The 21,774-nt window shown below is 38.6% G+C and overlaps 2 protein-coding genes across 7 annotated transcripts in view; both read left to right on the top strand.

Moving 5' to 3' along the window:
- LOC105357175 (polymeric immunoglobulin receptor) overlaps positions 1-19,913 on the top strand; it is a 43,506-nt gene extending 23,593 nt beyond the window's left edge. For 2 of the 6 annotated variants that reach the window (XM_020714784.2, XM_023952920.1), the window contains exons 5-9: positions 399-692; positions 13,231-13,371; positions 15,118-15,143; positions 15,494-15,577; positions 18,114-19,913. In XM_020714784.2, the coding sequence (XP_020570443.1) occupies positions 399-692; positions 13,231-13,371; positions 15,118-15,143; positions 15,494-15,577; positions 18,114-18,164 (596 nt within the window). In that variant the 3' untranslated portion in view covers positions 18,165-19,913. Of the gene's footprint in view, positions 1-398; positions 693-790; positions 926-1,029; positions 1,264-5,002; positions 5,717-6,595; positions 6,905-7,361; positions 7,647-13,230; positions 13,372-15,117; positions 15,144-15,493; positions 15,578-18,113 lie in introns of those variants that run through there. The other 4 variants (XM_011491719.3, XM_020714789.2, XM_023952921.1 and 1 more) reach the window with 4 other exon arrangements.
- The window catches only part of LOC111947064, a 98,014-nt gene that overhangs the window by 67,165 nt on the left and 9,075 nt on the right, over positions 1-21,774 (top strand). The gene's annotated exons all lie outside the window — the stretch shown is intronic.

Here is a 21,774-nt window from a genome sequence, read left to right as displayed (position 1 = left end):
TATTCATCTCAGATGAGGAGAGATTTATTTCACAAATCCAGAGCTTCTGTGCTTTTCTAACAGAGAAATATAGGAGTTAGACCAGACAGACCCGGAGAATCAGGACTAGAAAGACAAAGAAAGAGACGACAACAGAGCAGTTTCAGCTTCATGCAGAGAACATTTCTTTGGGTTCATTTAATATATTTTTTAAAATATTTCCATAATATTGTTTGTTAAATCAAGAATATTTCTGCTGTTTAAACAAATGAAAACATTTTCTCTGAACAGTTTCTAAAATAGTAAAATCTGTTTTTTCTTTGGAACATGGTGTGCAGGTAAATGTAGTCACTGTCAGGACAAAAGGTTTTCTTGTAAAAACGTCTAACAGAGAAACTTCTGTTTTTGTTTCCCTTCAGTTTCTAAAGATCCACCAGAAGTTCATCTAAGAGGAAATGGAAGTGTCACATTACAGTGTTCACTGAATAGACATGATAAAACAATTCCCTGTAACCAGAACAGCATCATCTGGATGGATGAGACAGGATCTCACCTGTCTGGTAAAGGTGTTGGGTTGGAGTTTAGAGGACAAACAAACTGTGATTCTGTTTTGACTGTGAAACATCAGAGTGGAAACAACAAAAGATTCACCTGCAAGTTTGTTGAAGATGAAGAAGTGAAGATAGAAGCTGTCTATGTTCTGGACTTTTCAGGTAAAACTGTTTATTATTTTTATCCACAAACACAAAGTTTTGAATGTATAATCCATACACATCTATTTAGTTGATGTTGGTAAATCTTTTGTCTGCAGATCTTTCTGGTCACAACATCATCATCGTTGGAGCCGTGATGAAGGTGGTGTTGATGTTTGTGGGTGTGGTTGCTGCTCTGGTCTACATGTACAGGAGGAGAACCAAAGAGAACGAGGACCAGAGAACTAGAACAAGTACTTTAACTCTTTTACTAACAAATGAAGTTGGTGACCTCAAACATTATTTGTACTTTTAGAAATAAAAATTCTGCTTGATCTTCTAAATTCTGCCTCCTCAGGGAGCAGAACTGTGGATGGTGATGAAGACGTCCTGTGAAGATGAGATGCAGAAAACTCTTCTCAGAAGAAAAAGTAAAAATGACAAAACATTTCTTGTTCACATTTTTGTTGTTTAAAAGAGTGCGGGTTTTTTTCTTCTCTATGACTTTTTTTTTATTTCATTTTAGATATTTCATCTACAGTAGCTTTATTTGTTAGGATCTGGCTTCACATGAAAAATTTCTTAGTATCCTGTTCAATAATAGCATAGACGCAGGAAATGGTATGTGTGTGTGTGTGTGTGTGTGTGCGTGTGTGTGTGTGTGTGTGTGTGTGTGTTTGTGCGTAGATGCTGGGTTCACTTGAATATTACTTTGTACTTACCCCTTAAGTACAATTAAACTGGACTGTAAAGTCAGCCCTATTTCTACTCTATTACATGGTACTTTCAGTAGTAAATGCTGGGTATGTTCACGTATTACATTCCCGTACAGTGTACATACACACTTTGTTTTCTGACCTTACCAATGAGACAATGCTAACTTGTTGGTAAGGGTAAAGTAATTGCATTGTAAAAACATGATCTAGTCTGATTACTTCTTGTAACATGAGGCAAATTTAAAGAGAAACAAGACAGCAGTGAAAACAACAATCTTTAATGTGATACATTTCTGCAGCATACAAAGTGTCATCACAACGAAATTTTGCAAGTTTGAAAAACACAGACACAACCCGTCATCTGATAGATGTTTGCAAAGCAGCTAAAGAACCATGAAGAAAACAGGAACAAGACATTTGCCAACAGGAAACTTTTATTTTATGACAAAACTCACAAGAAAGAAAAGTAGGAGCTAAAAAAAAGACTTCCCTAAATACGTGGATGAAGATTCTCATTGATTTAGGTGACATCTGAATTCTTCCCCAACCCTACGGCTTGTTCCTACCCCTAGATTTAGCCCTCCAAGCCTAGAGAGATGGAAAAATAGTGTCTTTAACGTTACTACCAGATGACGTCATGAATTTTCGCCAGTGCTGGAAAAAATACGTAACAAGATCGGTTTTCTATTTTTAAAATATCATGCAAAGACAAATTCATTGCTTATATATTGCAGCACAGCGAGATGCAGATTACCCTCCTGACGGAGGATATCCAGCCTTAAAAAAACAAGTTCAGACACCAGCAAAGCTTTAAATACTCCTACAATCTGAATGATAGGGAGGAGCCATAGAGGAGGAATTTGGATTTGGTTGTTGTCTTGAAGTTGAGTCTTTCTAAAACGTTTCACCACTTAGACTGTCTTGTCTTTTTTTTTTATTTTTGCAAACGTTTAGCTTCAAAATGTCTGACACCATTATAGAATTGGTGGAGCAAAGACATTTTCATGGAGGCCAGCTTGTTGCTTTTGTTTTATTAAACTGTGCCATCTTTCCATCCGGGCAAGGACTACGGTGGTGCAGCAACTTCAGTGGATTACAGTGAAAAGCTGTCCATCTTCTTCTTTTACTGGGATGCAGTTCCGGGCGATTTAGGCCAAAATCTGTAAATGGACTGTAAAAGCTTGGGCAAACGTGTCTGTTTGCACTTTCACAAAGACCTCATTCATGAGGAGCAGCACGCCAATGACACAGACTCTGACAATTACAAAAGTGAACCTGCTGTGTTTGATAGAAATTTAGCGCAGCTGTTCATTTCAGATACAGAAGATGAGGACTTTGATGGATTTTTGGATGCTGATTGATGACTGAAAAAATATAAAATAAATCACAACCAACTCAGTATTGCTCCCGCTGCCTTTTTTAAACACATACTAGCGTGCATGTTTTACCGGTATGTGTTAACCTGCCCACGCCTTAAAACCCGGTGAGCCTTTTGTATGTGTTAAACACAGACAAAGCCCCCATAACTGAAACTGCGCCGTGGAATCCAGTGCGCCCAATGGATATGAAAATACTGTACTGTGGCTCTTTGCCTAATTTCATCTATCTATCTATATACCAAGGCTATGTCCCCCCAAGGTGGGGTAGCCTAGACAGGGCACACAATTTTAACTCCCTCCTTCTCTTCCCCAAACCCTCCTCCTTCAGTGTGGGTGTGTGTGTGTGCGTGTGTGTTGGTGTGTGGGTGTGTGTGTGTGTGTGTGTGTGTAAGGAGAGGGGGAGTGTCGGAGAACCATAAATTAAAAATAAGGTGTCTCCCCCAAAAGTTTTGGAGCATTTCTCAACCCCCTCTGGAGGCTGAGGGTTCAGAACGGAAAAGTGAACCCCGAGGAAATCTCCCGTGTGTTTCTGACTACGGTCGGAAAAGAGATGTCATCGCGCAGGAAAGGTTCAACACTAGGATCAAACTGTTAGTACAGCATGTCTGCAAACACTTCATCATTCAAAACTCAGAGAGAGCCGAGCAGCCCTCCTTCTTTTCCTCTCCCGCGCATCCCCTCAGAAGCGCCCAAGGCAACGCCTCCTTCCGTCGCCGCCTTGCCTCCATGACAACCGCAATCACAAAAGTCCGAAAGAGGTCCGCGGAAGGCGGAAATAGTGCTACGTAGTCCTCAGAACGTCTACGTTTGATAGTTTCAGCATTGTATAGTGTAAATGCAAAAATCGGATACGGGTCACTTTTAAAAGATGATGTAAGCGGGTCGTCAAAAAAATCGGATATAGTCAGAAAATCGGATATGGGCATCAAGACCTGCAGTGTAAATGCGGCCTATGTCTTCAGTCCAATGCGTGAAACATTTAATTCAGTCACGCAAACTATTTGTGCAAAGGTGAGCTAACACCTGCGCTCAAGTGAGTGTTTATATTCTTGGATAATGGAATGTGAAAAGAAGGAGGGAGAGTGCCCAGCCATCCCCACACCAGAGAACAACCGCCCGTCAGGCAATCACATCCGCCACTCAGGCCAGGGCCAGCAGGACCGCCACAGAGGCCTCCAAAGCCAGAGAGCAGGGAGGCATGGGGGGACAGAGAGTGCAAGCTCCAACACAACCAGGAGAGCAGCCCCCCCACCGCCACCTCGGGAAGGCCCAACACGGGGCCCCGCCCCTGGAGAGCACCCCCATCCCCAGATGAACAGCCCACCCCCCAGTAGTGTTACGGTGGGGGTTGAGGGAGTACCCAGGTGCAGAGAGGAGGAGGCAGGAGGTTCTAGGAACACAGACTTTAATCCAAAACTAAAAAACACCACTGCAGCAGGCAGGCGAACTCGAAACTCAAAAACTCAAAAAACACAAGAACTGGGAAACATCAAACTGTGGACCAACACAGGAGGAAGCGAAAGAAGGGACTTGCATACCTACAGACAAGACGAGACACAGGTGAACCAGGACAGATGGGGACCAAAGGTAAAACTCAAAAGCATTATACAAAACAAAAACAGGAAACCTTTCAAAATAAAACAAGAACCAGAACTAAAAATAGAACCAAAAACAAACAAGAAACCCACACCATGACAAGCATTTCTGATCATCCCCCCACCCCGACACCAGATACAGGCCAGGCCCCCCCAAGAGACATGCTCCAGGCAGCCACCCACCCAGCCCAGGGTTGGTCCAGGAGAGAGTGGTGGGGGTCCACAGGGAGTGTTGTAAACATAGCCTGACCAGGTTCACCCATAAGTGGAATGTGGAGAAGGCCGGCGCTCGAGAGCAAGGACTATAATCCACACCCCCAGGACACCCCCCGGACATCCCCAGGCTCAGATGTGATGTGATCCCCGGCTCCTGGACTTGCCAGAGAAATCAGGGATCCCTCTCCTTGCATGGAGAGAGGGCCGCCGGGCCCAAGGAGCCAGCACCCAAGGGACATGGCCGCCGTTGCCAAGCTTTAAGTTGCACTAGATGTATATAGTTTATTTTAATCTTATAATGGTGGTCATTTAAAACCTCAAGCAAACATGTGTGATGTTATCCTTGTAAGACTTATTGTTAATTTTAGTATTTTTTTTTATAATAGTCCTATAAACTGTAAGAAATTACAAGCCTCTAGTTACATTTTTTATAATTTTTATTTTTTGTATATTTGAACAATAAGTAAGCCATGATAAGCAATTCTACATTTCTGGATTGTAATTAGGGGGTACAGAGGGGCGCTACTGGTGTGGCTCGCCCAGGACATCATTTGTGCCAAAAAATTAGTTATTTAAAGCAATCGGCTTCCTTCACCAGACTGGACCAGTTGGAGTAAAAGAGGACGGACTCGTTCATGGAATAACAGTTATTTCAGTTGCTGTTTTGATGAAACATCGAGTTTGTTACAAAAGATCAAAACCAGACAGTTTGTGAACAAAAGTAATAAAGTTCATAACAGAGCAGCTTAAGAAGCATGTAGTGAGTACAGGAAGTTAACAAACAGCATTTTCTCTGTTGTAACACTTGTGACAGGAAAAAGATAGACTTCCTTTTTATGATACTAAACTGATGAACTGTTGAGCTTTATCTTCAAAAATAAAGACATCAAATGTCGTCTATTGTTTCAGTTTTACCTTCATAAACTTAATTTTATATTTATTAATCTGTGATTCATCCTTTCACTCTGACATCACTCTCAAATGCACTGATACTAAAAATATTGAGTGGGTGGAGCCAAGACTTTCTTTTCTATTTAGTCATCATCAAAGAGGAAATTAACATTTACAGCGAGAAACCAACAAACTAAGAATGACTCTACTGGTGGAAATAATCCTTATTTTCATGCTTCAATCTGGAGGTAATTTGTATTTTTTAATGTTTTACAATGTATTTCTTACTCTATCTAAAAATGTTATTTACCACATATAGAGAGTCTATTTCTTAAGTTATATTTTTTTAAAGATTTGTTTGGTTAAAATTAGGTTATAAAAAGGATAAGGTTGTTGATATTATTAGTTTTTTTGTTGATAAAAAATATATTTTAAGATTCCTTAGGAAGAAAAAACGATTTTGATGTAATTTGTTTTGTCGAGAGGAAAGTAGTTTCATCTGTGCTGTATATCGTGTGTATGAAGCATATTTGACAATATAGCTGACTTTGATTAAAAAAACAAAATAATCCTTTTTTTAATGCTTCAGTCTGGAGGTAACACCGGTATATATTTTTTAATGTTTTGCAAAATATTTATTCTTATTTGTTATGTAAACAGAATTTTTTTCTGTCTGACCTCATATTTTAGCACTAAACACATTCACTTTTAAGGATTTAAAGTCTCTTTTCATTTATGGTTTAAATTAAATCAATGTTAAAAAAACAACCTAATGTCTGCAAATGTCTTTAGATTTTTAATATCTTAAAATGTTGTAAATAATCTAAATGTTGGTTTGTTTGTAGCTGTTTCTTTCCATTTCTAAAAGCACAAACTAATAATTTGAAAAGAGACCAAAGATTTGCAATACCATCAATTACAGGAAAATATGAGTATTTAATCTGAATTCACAATTCTATTCAGAAAATGTCAGAGTTAAAGATGTGAATGAGGTCAATATTAGAGGAATGTAAACATGTGTGCAGACTGTGGATTTCTACTCTGTATTTAGAAACCTGAAGTTTTTATCAATGATTCTGTTTGTGATTCTGATTGTAATTTTCTGTTTCTTCTTGTTTCTCCTGCAGGTTTCAGTGTTAAAGAGGAGAGACTCTATAAAAGAGTCGGAGATGATGTCGTTTTACTGTGTGATGTTTATAGATCCTCTGACTATGATGTCAAATGGTTGTTCTACAGACCTGGAAAAGCTAATTCAGAACAAATAAGCTGCAAAGAAAATGTTGACCAGAGTTCAGATGAAGATTCCAGGCTTAGTGTGAGCAGTGACTGCTCTCTGCTCATTACAAACATCACTGATGAAGATGCTGATCGATACACCTGTCGGCTTGGAGACAATCACCACAATGACGTCTATGTGTTTCTTAATATTTTGAGCAGTGAGTATTCTGACTTGAATAATTCTGTGTCAACATTCTGATCTGATCCAAAAAAAAGCTCAAATCCTGAAGAGACTCTGACATGTGAACTCATTGAATCATTTAGGTTGGAAAAAGGTCAAACTGCTGACAAAGCATGTTTAGTGTGAGAGATGTGAGAGAGTCGACTCATGGGAGAAAATATCATTACATGTTTCATTCTTTCTATAGTAAATAGGTTGAATTGATGAATCCATAAACAGTAAAGATCAATGTCTCTGATTATCACTGATTAATGAGGTGAACAGAGAGTTTGAGAGTTTCCTGTTTAGTTTAACTTGATAAACTTCAGATCAGTTTAATTGATTTTAATAAAAACTGTAAATGTGTCACACATTAAAAAAATGTTAAATAGAGAATTCAATGAAGGACAAAAGAATAGACTGAAAACTATTTTCTATTGTTTGTTTTTCTTTAGTCTCTTCGTCTCCTTCAGATGTTTATGGAAGAGTCGACCTAACATGCTCATTAAAGAGTTTTAATGGACCAAATGTCTGTAATGAAAACAGCATCATCTGGATGGATGACACAGGATCTCAACTGTCTGGTAAAAATCCTGAGTTTGAGGTTAAAAAACAAACAAACTGTGTTTCTGTTCTGACTGTGAAACATCAGAGTGGAAACAACAAAAGATTCACCTGCCAGTATGTTAAAGACGATGAAGAAGTGAAGATAGATGCTGTCTACGTTCTGGACTTTTCAGGTAAACTGTTTTTCAGTCTTGTTATTGATAAAAGAGACAATATATTTAAACCTTGTTTGATTTTATTATTACAAAGTTGTAACATGTATTGCAGGGGGGTATTCCAGGAAGCATGTTTAAACTAGCCTGATTTTAAGACTTAACTCTGGCTGAAATCCGCCTGAACTTGCATACTCGATCTATGTCGGTCCAAAAGACCGGATATGAGTTGGTGTAATTACGCTCAACTTGGCAACCCTGGGTTAATGCACGTGCACAGCAGGTACATAAATACATTATCAATGAATTTGCCGATTTCCGGAGTCACCAAACGTGTGGTGAAAAAAAGAGAGCGCTATACTTCAGTGAGACGGAGTCGGAGATTAATGACGGCTATGAAGATTATACGTCCATCAAAAAAGTAAAACCGCTGCATCCGCAAAAGAAAGAGTTTCTGCTTGTAGTAGAAGAACAGACAAAGTAAACGCACAAGTTTCTGATCTCATTTCCATTTTCCTTGTGACGCATTTATATATATGTATTTTAACACTTTTATTATTGTTTAGTTTTTTATTATTTCATTTAAAAATATTGCTTATTTATTTCTTGCCATGAAGAAAGTTGTATTGATGCTTTCTCAATCTTTGTCAAAATGATACTAATATTAACTCAAAAGGGGGGAGGGGGGCACTAAGCTTTTAGCTGGTGGGGCAAGTACAGCTTTTTGCACCCCCATAGCTCCCCCTTCATGGCCTGGACAACACAAAAATCCACAGCACCTGTACGGGTCAACCCCCTTGTGTGGGTGCTTGTGACTAAGGCTTTAGTCAGTCTATCAATGCAGGGTCTCTGTCTAACACCTTTTCCTCCTTTGGTGTTTTTCTCAGGTCTTTTTCTTAAGTCAAGCATTTCTGTGTCCAAAGACGTATCTGTACTTGCCTTTCCTCCACACTTGACTGTAATACTTCATCTAAAGTGTTTGTCAGGCGCGTTCTGAGGTTATTAACTTGATCTCCTCCTATCTTGAGTCATTACATCACAGCTTTAGATCTGAGTCCATAAGTATCTTTAGTGATACAACTCAACACTATGAATTCACTGCTATCATGAAATTCTATTCCATGATCCAAAATTAAATCATATTTATATCACTCAATTCATGTTGTATATAGAATGAAATTCACATTCATTCATTTCATTCCATGGTGCTTTGGGTTACTGTCTTTCTGTCAATGACTTATTCTTTTAACTTTAACTGAGTACAATAAGCTCATATTTGTTTGTCTTAGCCAGATCAGTTGCAAAATGGTTTTTAGACTCTAAATTTTGTTAAAATTATGTTTTAGCTAATTAGATTTGTGTTGTTCTTTATACAGGTGTGTCCAGCCAATCAGAACATGCCAGAGAAGGGTATGTTGGAAAACATGCAGGAATGCGGCCCTCAGTGCCCACTAACTTTTGTTGCACACTATAAATGAGCAGCAGTCATTCTTACTCGACAGCGCCCGTTCCGCCTGCTGGCCATTTACATCACTACATGATTTGTAATGAACCCACTAACACTTGAACATGTTTAAAATTTAACAATTATAAAATAAATGTGAAATAATCAACAAGGTGGTGGCTTATTTTCATTGTCCTTACGCTCTCCCCTCAAAATTTCAATGGCTTCTCAACATTATAAGTAACATTTTTCCTGATGTAATCAGTCCACACAGTGGCATACTTTACAATAAAGCAGTCCTTTCATAAGAGTCAGAGGTCACATTAGGCCAGACGCAATACTTATATCCAGTAGTCCAGAGGTGGGCACTGAGGGCCGCATTCCTGCATGTTTTCCAACATACCCTTCTCTGGCATGTTTTGATTGGCTGGACACACCTGAACCAGGTAATCAGCTATGAGTAGGGCAAGACTATCTGGAAATCATGCAGACACACCGGCCCTCGAGGCCTGAAATTGCCCACCCCTGCATTAGTCCGTATGGGAGGTATCTCTCCTTAATGCCACATGGTCGCAGCAGTAGTTGATGTGACCATCAACTGTCCACTGCAATATCTGTTTAACAAACAGGAATCTGCATCTGCTCTGAGTAAGGCACTTTAACCTTAAAGAAATATGCATTATACTTTTTGTACTTCAGTAGCTCTAATTTGTGTCTCATTATGTGTTGAAAGAGCACCAATGTCAAAACTTATACTCAATCATGTTTTGGTAAACTATTTAACTCAACGTTTTTCATATCAAAACTCTTTTTATAACTTTTACTTAAGAAAGAACAACCAAAAAAAATCACATTCACTAGGCTTGGAAAAATGTATGCTGTCCCAATTGGTGATATGTAAACACCATTTTGGGGTTTCTTTTATGAAAAAGATACTTTTTCACTCTCTGTGGTGTCTCAGGATCCTCATTGTCGATGGAAGAAGAGGGTGACGACTCTTTCTCTGTGTCAGGTGTTTGCTTAATCTCTGCTGGAGCATCTGTTGCCAGTTCCAGTTCATCCTCTTCCTTCTGCTCTTTCTGTGACTTCTCTCTGCTGTCTGGTTCAGAGTCTGCTTCTGTCCCTCGCCGGTACTCACCCTGATCAGCCCATCTCGGTTTTAGTCCAACAATTGATGACCACTGTTTCTCATCATCAGACACAGATTCCACTTGTTTTTGTTTCCGGAGACTAATTTTGCTCTTCTGTTCAGATTTAGTTGGCTCAGGTTCACTAGTTAGTGGGAGAAAGTCACATGGCAGCAGAAGATTCTGGTGGATGACTTCAACATGGCCCTTCCCAGTCTCTGGCTTCACTTCATGAACTGGGTGTTTGAGGGTGTTTTCTCTGTGTTACAATATACACCTTGTCTTCCCAATATGGCCTCAGTTTACCCGGTCCTCCCTTCTCAGTGAGGTTTCAGACTAGTACCCCACAGCCAGGATTCAACTCTGCACCACATACTTCTTTATCGTAGAGCACTTTTCCTCTGACTCCTCCTTTGATGGCTGTTTTAGAAGCTAGTTGGTATGCTTTAGTCATTCTTGTTTTCCATTTTTCTGGAACTAAAAGTTCTAACTGGGGAAGATTCTCTGATGGCAGCCTGAACTTAACTTCAACCCAGCCATTAAACGGAATTTTGGTCTTATTCACTGCTCTCCCCTCCAATGTATTTGCTCCAATAATTTCGGTGAGACTTCTTAGTACTGTATATTTCACTTATGAGACACACTTGTGATCCTGTGTCCCACAAAGCTTTTGTTTCAACTTCATCCAAGAAGCAGGAGATTCGATGTTTCTTCCCAATAAGGTCGACTAGTTTTATCTTTTGCATTTGGTAGAGAAGGTTGACATGAAGTTCTTCTTGTTTAGCTTAATTTGTCGCTTTGCCTAACTTCATTTCTAAGTGCTGGATCCTGTCCATGATCAACTGGTGGCAATCCTGAGGGACTTTGCTGTTGTCACTCTTTTCTGCAGGTAACTTTAAGATTGGAGTGACAGTTCTGACAGACATTTTTATTTCTCCGGGAGGATCGGCGGAGATCTTTTTGTTTCTACAGCCCCTGGATCTGTGACCATTTTGTCCACATTTAAAACAGTGATCACACTCCCCTCCTCTATTGAGATCTTGGCAGGTTTTGCAACCACGTTTTATTGTCATTCTTTGTTGGAAAAGAGTTCTGTGTGGTTCATTGATACAAGTTTTAAGTTATTCAATTTCTTTTCTTAATTCCTTGATTACAGAAATCAGTCCACTTTCTGTCTGAGACACTGCAGGTTGATATACTTTAGGTTTAGTGGAGGTAGCAAAGTGTCGCTCTTGTCCTCCCTTTGCACTCATTAAAGCGTTTTTAAATGGTTGTGCTTCTGCTCTCAGCTCTCTTACTTTAGTCTCTTTACTGTTTCTTTTGAATTTCTGTTGTCTTTCCACTCAATACTGGCAGCTTCATTCGTTTTTGCCATTAAAACATCATCAGTTATTTTGGTGTCATCTAAACAACTTTTGAGCTGATACTTAACATTATCGCTGATCAGTCCAGTCCACACAGCTTAGAGAAATTTCCTCTGAACAAGATCTAAACTGTAATGCTCATCTGCACCAGGTTCTCTGGAGGAAGCAAGCAGTTGCTCCTTTAGCTCTATTGCTCTAAAGATAAAAATTCTGTGGCAACTCATTGCTATCCTGTGTGATGTTTTATCAAGCGATGGTACAGATCGACAGAGCTGTCCTCTTTGTATGACCTTTTAGAATAGTCCGCAGTTGTCGTACAGTTAGATCTGTTTTGATTTCTAACATGTCTCTAAGACTTAAGCCTGGGCTGACATCTCGGACCACAGTTTCGATGATCTCAGCCTCACTGTGGTTTTTTTTAAGTCCCATTTCTATCTGATGGATCAGATTAGAGTGTGACAGTTTATCTTTCTGAACTCTTTCTCCGATTTGTCCATGAATTTTGAATTCTCGCCTGATGAGTTCAGTTGGATGAGCAACAAAGGCGGTTGGAGGTTGAGGCAGAGAGGAACCAGCATTTTTAACCCTTGTGCTGTCTTAGATGACCCCACCCTTGCATTGACGTGTTCTCCCTACCATGACAAAGGTGAATAAAGTTGGAAAGATTTCATGTAATCCATGGACACCAGTGAAGATCACAAATCATTGAAGAAAAAAGGTTCAGAGCACTGTCTAGTGGGTCTAGATGACCCAACTCCCAATGTTAAAGTGCCTAGGATAGCACAAGGGTTAAATACGTTTTGTGTCAATTTGTTTATCTCCTCTTCGATATTTCTTGAAGAAGTATGAAAACTTAAATGAAGTGCAGCATACTGCAGGGCAGCTGTATCTTCAAAAGTGTTTTCCTCCAATGCCTGTGCATCATTATTGTCATTTTCTGTCATTTCTTTTGCACTGTTAATTAGACGTTTCAAAAACTCCTGTGCAACTTCTTCCTCTTCCTCAATAGCTGTCTCAGCTGCTTTACTTTTCAGGCGGATTTGCACGTGCCTTTTAGCCTCTTTGGTCGTTGTGATTTTGGCTTGAGCACATACCTCTTGCAGTTCTTCCACTCTTAACTGCAGCAGCACCTCTTCTAGCTGGTCCTGTTGCTCTTCCAGCTCCATGCTGCTCTGATGGCTCTGCCGACTTTCACCCTCTTTCCTGAAGCGCCACGAGGCCACCAAATTTTGTTGGCCACTCTAAATGAACAGCAGACCACTGAACATTTCGTGCATTATATTCACGGGTTCTTCAAAGTTCAGCAGCGTATGCAAACACATACACGTGGATTCTTTCTAGAAAAACGAACACTCAGCGCTCTTCAGAACTCTCTGCGTTTTCTCTCATTCATGCTGCCCTGCGAGCTCCAGCGTGACGTTATTCTTACTCGATGGCGCTCGTTCCCCCTGCTGGCCATTTACAGTACTACATGGTTTGTAATGAACCCACTAACACTTGAAACACTTGTTTAAAATTAAACAGTTATAAAATAAATGTGAAATGGTCAACAAGGTGTTGGCTTATTTTCACTGTCCTTAACTTTTATTAAACAAATTAATTTCCTATAGTGGTCCGTTGAAGTCAGTTTTATAAATGATTAAGTTCAAATATTATTCTTTTGATCATAGAATCTCCCCAGAGCAACACAGTCATCATCATTGGAGCTGTGGTCGGTGTGGTGTTGGTGCTGCTGGTCGTCTTCGCCATTCTTCTCTTCAGAAGCAGGAGAGCCAAAGTCACAGAGGATCAGAGAAGAGGAACAAGTACAGGTTTTTTTTCATCTTCTTCTTTTTACCAGCAATGAATGTGTTGAGGTTCTGATGAAGAAAGCAGAACACTCACAATAGTTGACAAAGATTTGTTCGCAACGTTTAACACAGGATGTGAACCTCCTCTTTCTTCTTGGTTTGCTGATTTACCATCAATGACGACGTGAAGTGTCATTTTGTTTATTATTTCTTTTTTCAATGTGATCTAATTTTCGATTTTGTGGCTTGTATGTACCCTTTAAATTCCCTTCTGCTTGTGGTCCTTTCTCTGTGCCACTGGTTCCTTCCATCAAGATCTTTTCTTTCTGGACCTTTGACTGTATTAGCATTCCAAACAGGAAGTACTCGCTGGCTTTTTGCATGTTCTCACTAATCCTTTTTTTTTTCTAAATACGTTTTTCTTAATTGCAATTTTTCAAGTTATAACCTGCTCAATCTGACGCCTCAATAAACGTTTGACAGATTCTCCACAGAGCACTTTTAAGTGGTAGGGGTGTAGACTTCCTTCAATCTCTGTCATGATTGGTGAGAGTGGTTGCCAAAGAAATGTTGACTCAGACCCACTTGGACTAATCAATTAATCAATGCTTACTGACATCATCTGGGTCCAACACGTTGGTGTCCATATCACAAAGAATTGTGACTGATGTGACTTTATTTCGTTGGAGCTGAAAGTCACACTGACTCAGTTCCCATATACAGTCAATGTTGTTGTAACAATATTAATATTTATAATATTATTTTTAATATTATCATTATTTATGTATTTATTTTATTTTTTATCTTCTTTCTCTTTCGGCTTTTCCCATCAGGGGTCTCCACAGCGAATTATCCTTTTCCACCTCACTCTATCATGGACATCTTCTACCCTAACATTAGCCAAACTTCATGTCCTCTGTTAGCCAAACTTCATGTCCTCTGTTAAGGCATCCATATATCTCCTCTTTGGCCGTCCTCTTGCCCTCCTGCCAGGCAGCTCCATCTCCAACATCCTTCTACCAATATATCCACTATCCCTCCTCTGAACATGTCCAAACCATCTCAGTCTGGCTTCTCTGACTTTGTCGCTAACACAGGCAACATGGGCCGTCCCTCTGATGTACTCGTTCCTTATCCTGTCTAACCTGGTCACTCCTAAGGAGAACCTCAACATCTTCATCTCCGCTACCTCCATCTCAGCCTCTTGTCTCTGTCTCACTGCTACCGTCTCTAACCCATAGAGCAGAGCTGGTCTCACCACTGTCTTGTACACCATTCCTTTGAGTCTTGCTGAACCTCTTCTGTCACACAACACCCCTGGCACTTTCCTCCACCCGCTCCAACCTGCCTGCACTCGCCTCTTCACCTCTTTTCCACACTCCCCATCACACTGAACTGTTGACCCCAAGTACTTAAACTCCTGCACCTTCTTCACCACAGCCCCCTGTAACCTAACGCTTCTACCTTGATCCCTCTCGTTCAGACACATGTATTCTGTCTTACAACAACTGACCTTCATGCCTCTTCTTTCCAGAGCAAACCTCCACCTGTCTAGCTCTTCCTCCACCTGCTTTCTACTTTATTTTCTCTCTAATTCTAATTTTCTCTAATTTATTTTATTTTTTATATTTGGCGTAAATCTTTAATGGCTTGTGTTTTTTAAAGTTAGAAATAAAAACAAACTAGTGTTGACAACATAGCATCAAAAACAGGAAATCATTTTCTAAGGTCAACTGGTTCCTAAAATCGACCTTCTTTTCATTTCAGACTTTCAAAAGCCAACAGGTCAATATGTGAGTATCTTCAGAAAAAATGTATGTCTATAAAAAAAATAAATAAATGTATTTCTCTAAAAAATGTGTGTGGTTCTCAAAGTATACCTTAAATAAAATACTTAATGATTTAATGTATTTTGCAACCATGCCTGTTATGCCAGACTGACATTGCTGAATCAACTTCATTTTAAAAAAAGATTCTTAGCATCTGACTCTCAATATAAAAGACTGACATTTTTTACTCAAGTTATTTGGAGAATTAAAATATCATCTGCATATTCCTCACTAATCATGCATTTGTGAAGCTACAGAATTTCACTGATGTCTTCTTTTTAAAATTAAGTTTTATCCTCTGTGTTTGTGTTCAGACTGAGCCGCAGAGTGAGCAGGAGAGTGAACTGACGTATGCTGCTGTTAACCATTCCAAACCAAAGGCTTCCTCAAAGATTACAGTAAGTCACTCTGTCTGCTGTGGTCCTGATGTTGTTAGAACTGCTGGGTTGATTCACATGAACCTAAACACATATAATCTGATGAAACTATAGATCTTGGGTCAGTTCCTAACATAGTAGTGGGTACTTAGAACAAAAAGTTATTGTTTAACTGGTAAATTCTAAATGGAAGATTGTAAATAGTCCAATACATATAATTTTTTAAAGTGAAGTTAACATATATTATACATAATCTTTATATACAGATTGATCTATATACAGATTTGATATCTGGGAAAATTAGAATATTGTATATATTTTATGATGTTGGAAACCTTTTGACTCTGTTTCTCATCAATTTTTTCTAAAAAAAAAATACACAAATATTTCCTCAGCCTCCAAATACCGTCACAAAGAGAGTTGGAGTCAGAGCCACCAAACACAGACCAATGCCAGACATGAGCTACAAAATGTACTTTATTTGAGTCAAACTACCCCTGAGTGTGAAGAGTTTCTGAGAGACACACAGAATCCATGTTTCTTGGAGTCCAGTGTTAAGTTTCTGCTATCAGGGACAGTTTGGGAGCCATGTCATCTACTGGTGTTGGTCTGTGTTTTTTAAGTCTACAGTCAACCCAAACACCAGGGAATATTAAAGCATGTATGCTGACCTCTGTTGACAAAGTGTGGAGACGTGGGTTTGATTTTCCAGCAGGACTTGGTACGTCACCAAAAAGGGACCAAAAGTTACTTCAATGAAAATGGTGTTATTGGGGTAAATTTTCTAGTAACTGTCCCAGTCAGGGTCTGATTGAAAAACTGAGTTCTCAAGAGAAGGAAGAAAAACACCAGATCCTATAGTGCAGATGAGCTGAGAGCAGCTCTCAACATAATCTGGGTTTTCTAGAATCCTCCACAGTACCACAGGCTGATGACCTCCACGCCAAAATGCATTGATGCAGTAATTCATGCAAAAAGAAGAATCAGCTAAGAACTGAGTGATCAACAATGAACAGAATTTATGAAAACCTGATATTTGTGCCAAAACAATCCTTAATGGTTTGATGTTCACATTTTCTGAGACACTAAATTTTGTTGTTTTTTTATTTTTATTGTTATTAAAATTTACTGGTTCTTAAAATGAAAGATCCAAATGAGTTTATGTTAACATATTCATATGTTTTACTCTCAGTTGTAATAATCAGTCATAAGTGATGAGTAAAGCGTTGTGACGTCTGCCAATGAGTGGCTCTGTTGTTGATCACGTGACCTGTAAGAGGAAGCAGTTTAGAAATAAAAGGTGTGTGAAAAGATGGAGTTCAACTAACGTGGAAAAGTCTCTTTATTTTCTCCCGTTCTTGAGTCGGATACCGGGTACACACGCCAGGACCAAAGCGTGAAAACAACTCTGCTAACAGTTTAAAACTGCAGTGTAGATGTAAAAATAAAAAGGATTATTCAGACACTATGGGGAATTGAAGGGAGCTGATGAAGAAAGATCTGCCATGACGTCAATTGTTAAGTAAAAAAAATGTAAAAAAAAAAACATAAGAAATTCTTTCTTTTTTTAAAAGACTGAGTTTAGTGTTCCAATGAAAAATTTCTAAAAACAGATTTAAGAAATGATTTAAACATTTTTGTTGTGACTCAAATCCAAACAAAGTGTTGATTATTTCAGTATCTTTTCAACTGTATATCATGGAGATTTTGATTCATTCTTGTTTTAATGATCTGTTTATGTTCTTGTTCTCACCTATGGCCATAATCTGTGGTTTATGAATGATCAAAATCATGGTTATAAGGAGAATAAATTACCTTTTATATGCAGCATTAAGGTCTCTCTTTATGATAGGCTGCAAATGTCAGTTGTCTGGAAGGAACTCACTATTTGTATTTCTCTTTCAAATAGTGGGCGGGGCCATTTGAAGGTGGTTTTGGACATCTGGCTAAACTGGAAGCTTCCTGATGAGGAATTATGTTTAAAATAGAGCCTATAGTAGATGCACTAGAAATTATTCCAAGCTAGTCTGGAACGGCCTCAGTTACCCCATAATGGAAACAAGTTTCATGTTTTTATTAGAATCAGAATCAGAATTTCCTTATTTATCCCACACGTGGGAAATTTGTTCGTTACTGTCGCAAATAACAGCATTGTAAACATAAGAGAATAAGAATAATAATGTTGAAAAAAAATATTAAAAAATGTAACATAAATGTAAACAATAAGGTGGTAAAATTAAATAAGCTATTTAAAGATAGTTCAAGTAAAAATGAAAAAAAAAGAAAAAATGTGCAAAGGTTTATCTGTTGCATTGTAGTTATTGTACAGGGTTATTGTATTGGGTAGGAAGGATTTCCAGTATCTGGCAGTTTTGGAGGAGAGCTGTCTGAGCCTTCTAGAGAAGGAGCTCCGCTGTTTATCCAGAACAGGCTGGAGAGGATGTTAGTTAATATTTATGGAATAACATTTAAATGTATAAATGTAATGTATACAATTTTAGTGAAGGCATTAAGGTTATATATGGAGAATGACAATGTTTTTTTGTGTGTGTTTCAGATAAAAGAGGAAGAAAGTGAGGTGACCTATTCTTCCATTCAAATAAAGTGAGAAGAAGCAGACAGTGATGTCTCCACAGCTGCATCCGTTCAGCAGTTACTTCTGTCCAGATGAAGATGAGGAAGAAGATGGGGATGAGGATGAAGATAAGGACGGCACATTGATGTACAGTTTTCAGTTAAGATGTTTAAAACAAGACACTGATTCAGAAGCTTCACATTTAAAATGAGACATGTTTTAATAGTTTATCATACAAGTTTCCATTTTTATTTTATTTATTTTTTTGGCTGCATTTTGTTCCTTGTCAATTGTTGTTTAAGATTTCTTATGAAAGCATTCCAAAGTGAGTTTCTAAATACAATGAATTATTTCAGAATTTGTTTAAAAATAGCTTAATGGTTTTTTTTATATAAATAAATAATTAAGATAGATTAATGTTAAATTGTAACAATAAAACCTAAACATTATGAAATCTTCATTTAATCTTTTCTCTCTTTTATTTTGTAAACATGTCCACTTTGGCAAGAACTGTTTGCCTTAAAGAAAATTTCCATGATGGACATTTGGACACTTTAGTGACCACCCTGCACCCAGCAGGAGATTCTCTGCTGCAGTGGTAGAGTTCTCACCACTGCAGTCAATGTTATGTCACGCCACCCCAGAACACGTCAACGCCACGTCACATCAAACCAAACGGCTTCCTGCTCCTGAGGGGGAAAACTGGAGCCACAGCTCTTCATGTCTCCTGTCCCTAACTATTAGTTACTGTAATTTCATCAGAAATGTCTCTAAATTGTAATAGATTACAAGATCCATGCATACTTGAACTACAAAACTATGACTCTGTGGTAGCTTCAGCCATCCTTTATGCAGTAGTCTGCTGGAGCAGCGGAAGCTCGGAGAGAGACAGGAAGAGAATGAACAAGCTCGACCGGTCGATCGCGATCGACTTAATGAGCACCCCTGGTCTAGTGGGTCTAGATGACCCAACTCCCAATGTTAAAGTGCCTAGGATAGCACAAGGGTTAAAACTGTGTTCTTGTGTTTATCTGTGATCATGTTACAAGAAAAGAAGAAAAAAAAAGTGACTCTAAGAGGTTGTTTTTTTTTGTACTGAGACTACAAAAATAGCCCAAATCTTCATCACTGTATGAATGTATAACTGATGATTGTATTGCTTTTGTGTATTTCTATTTCTATTTGATTGCTTGAAATAAACCATTTCAAATCAAAATCAAATCAATGGATGCAAGAACTATGAAAATGTAACTCGGCCTATTGAGATGTTTTTGATTGAAATAGTTTTGGATTTCAGTCTGTTTTTTATAAGTTCGCAACAAGGTTAAGAGTTCCAGGGACTGTGAATACGCTAATGTGGCTAACATGTAGCATGTTACTAACAAGTTATGTATCGTGAACATAGTTAATAAAGTCTGACTAATGGACTTTTCCCTCACTCTTGTTTTGGTTAATGCGCTTCAAAGTTTAGTGCACCTTATATATGATGTTTGAAAACAAACGATTCAATGACAGTGCGCCTTAGAATCTGTAAGTCCTGTAATGTACTTGAATTAACACACGCCGATCCCATCTATGTCCTGCAATTTCACACAATGTATGAAAATGCCTTTTTTCAAATAAAACCACAGATGTGTCACACACTGAACAGGTTTCACCTGTATTCAGGTACACACACAACATGGAAATAAAACAGGGCTTCTCCTCGGGTGTATAACGTAAAGTGAACAAAAGGCAGTGATCCAAGGTTATTATAGTTAACGAAAACGAACGAAAAAACTAAAACTACAACTGAAAAAACATTTTCGTTAACTGAAATAAAAATAAAAACGAGATTTTTTAAAAAAACGAAAACTAACTAAAACTGTTTGTTGTGTGTATAAAACTAACTGAAACTAACTAATATTAACCCCAAAAAATACTTTGTTTTCGTCTTTGTTAATACATAAGTCTTTTGGGTTGAAATAAAGTCTATTTACTTCACCCTGCTAGTTTTACTGTGTATCTGAACTAGAGGGCTGCATTGGCATTGGGTCCCGCCGGGTCCCGCGGGACCCAACCCAAATCTCGCGGGATTGGGCGGTTTGAATTGTGCTGCGGGCGGGAGCGGGCGGCAGAAAAAAACCCTGCGGGATCAGTGCTGCCATGAATATCTCATGAATATATAATAGCGGACTACGTTAGGCTGTGCAGCTGTTGGATTCTTATGTACTGAAGCTCCGTGAAGGCACCAGGTAGAGACGCACAATGGCCTCTGTCATCTAACCTGTTGTTGGGGGTGTGCAACGCCCCGCCCCGCCTCTTACTAAGAGTGCGATTCAGGCCATCTGTCTGCGCACGCACACACGCACACTTTTAACCGAATGGGATTTGTGAAAATATATTGTATAATTAAGTTGCAAATTACACAAAAGAGGAATGCATGAAAAGATGAGGCTGGAGGAGGGACATGAATCTCTTTAATAATATCAATACAAATACGTGTTATTTTCCTGCGGGACGGAACACAATACAAAATCAATGCATCTCTATTACTGTGCGGGACTAAATTCTATGAGTTTTGCGGGTGCGGGCGGTAGTGGACATACATATTGCGGGTGTGGGCGGGAGTGTAACGCATACCTTGCGGGAGCGGGCGGGATTGGTCAGAAATTCAGCGGGCGCGGGCGGGATAAAGAAAATAGTCCCGCGCAGGGCTTTAATCTGAACCTTACGGTGTGGGTACCGGATGTTCTCGGGTTGCCGTATGTTCTCGGGGTCCTTCGGGGTCCTTCGACCAATGATGACGTCACACTATTTGATTGGCTGTAAGTTGCCACGACCAATGAGTTAACGTCGCTAAGTTTTTTTTTTTAAATTTATTGACAATTGCGGTATCATACATTAACAATGACATTAACGTTAACAACGAACAATAACAATGTAATCAATATTGCCTCGAAGATCAGTCACCATTGCCAAACATAACATATTAACAAAGAAAATAAAGAATAGAGGGGAAAAAAAGAAACAATGAACATAACACACAAATAAATAAAAATATGAGTAAAATAAAATAAAGGAACATAGAAAAAATCTAAATAGTCTAATACTAGTTAAGTTAGGGGTACTCGTGAAGTTTGTATTTCTGAACAAAACTAAGCAATTTCAAGCCATTCTTCTTTTTCATATAATGCAGTGATTGAAAGTAAAAACAGAGCTCTTTATTAAATGTTATAAAAAGTGGTTTGGTCTTCAAAACTTGACCTCACCAAGATGGCGGTGCTGTCCTCGTAATGTCTCCTCTAGTAATGCTGTACATTTATTTTGGTCATGTCCCTTTTCCACCACTCTCTGGTCTAAAGTTTGTCATTTCATTTCTGCCCACATTGACCCTGACTTCCGCCTGTACTTAGAAAATATTATGTTTGGCATCACCCACTGTCCATCTCATAAAAAAGAACAGTTGTACCTCATTAACCTTTTGTTGTTTTTATGCAAATGGCACATTCATAAATCAAAAGTAATGAATCATACCCCTCATTTCTCAATCTTTATTAATGAGTTCAAACAATACATTAAGACAATAAGAAACTCTGATAATAAGAACGCCATCAAAACATTAGATCTGTGTATTAGTTTCAATATATATGCATAAAATGTA

This window comes from Oryzias latipes, chromosome 24 (genome assembly GCF_002234675.1).
Source record: "Oryzias latipes chromosome 24, ASM223467v1".
NCBI lineage: Eukaryota > Metazoa > Chordata > Actinopteri > Beloniformes > Adrianichthyidae > Oryzias > Oryzias latipes.
Note: the sequence above shows the minus strand (reverse complement) of the source record. Positions and strands in the feature narration are given on the sequence as shown.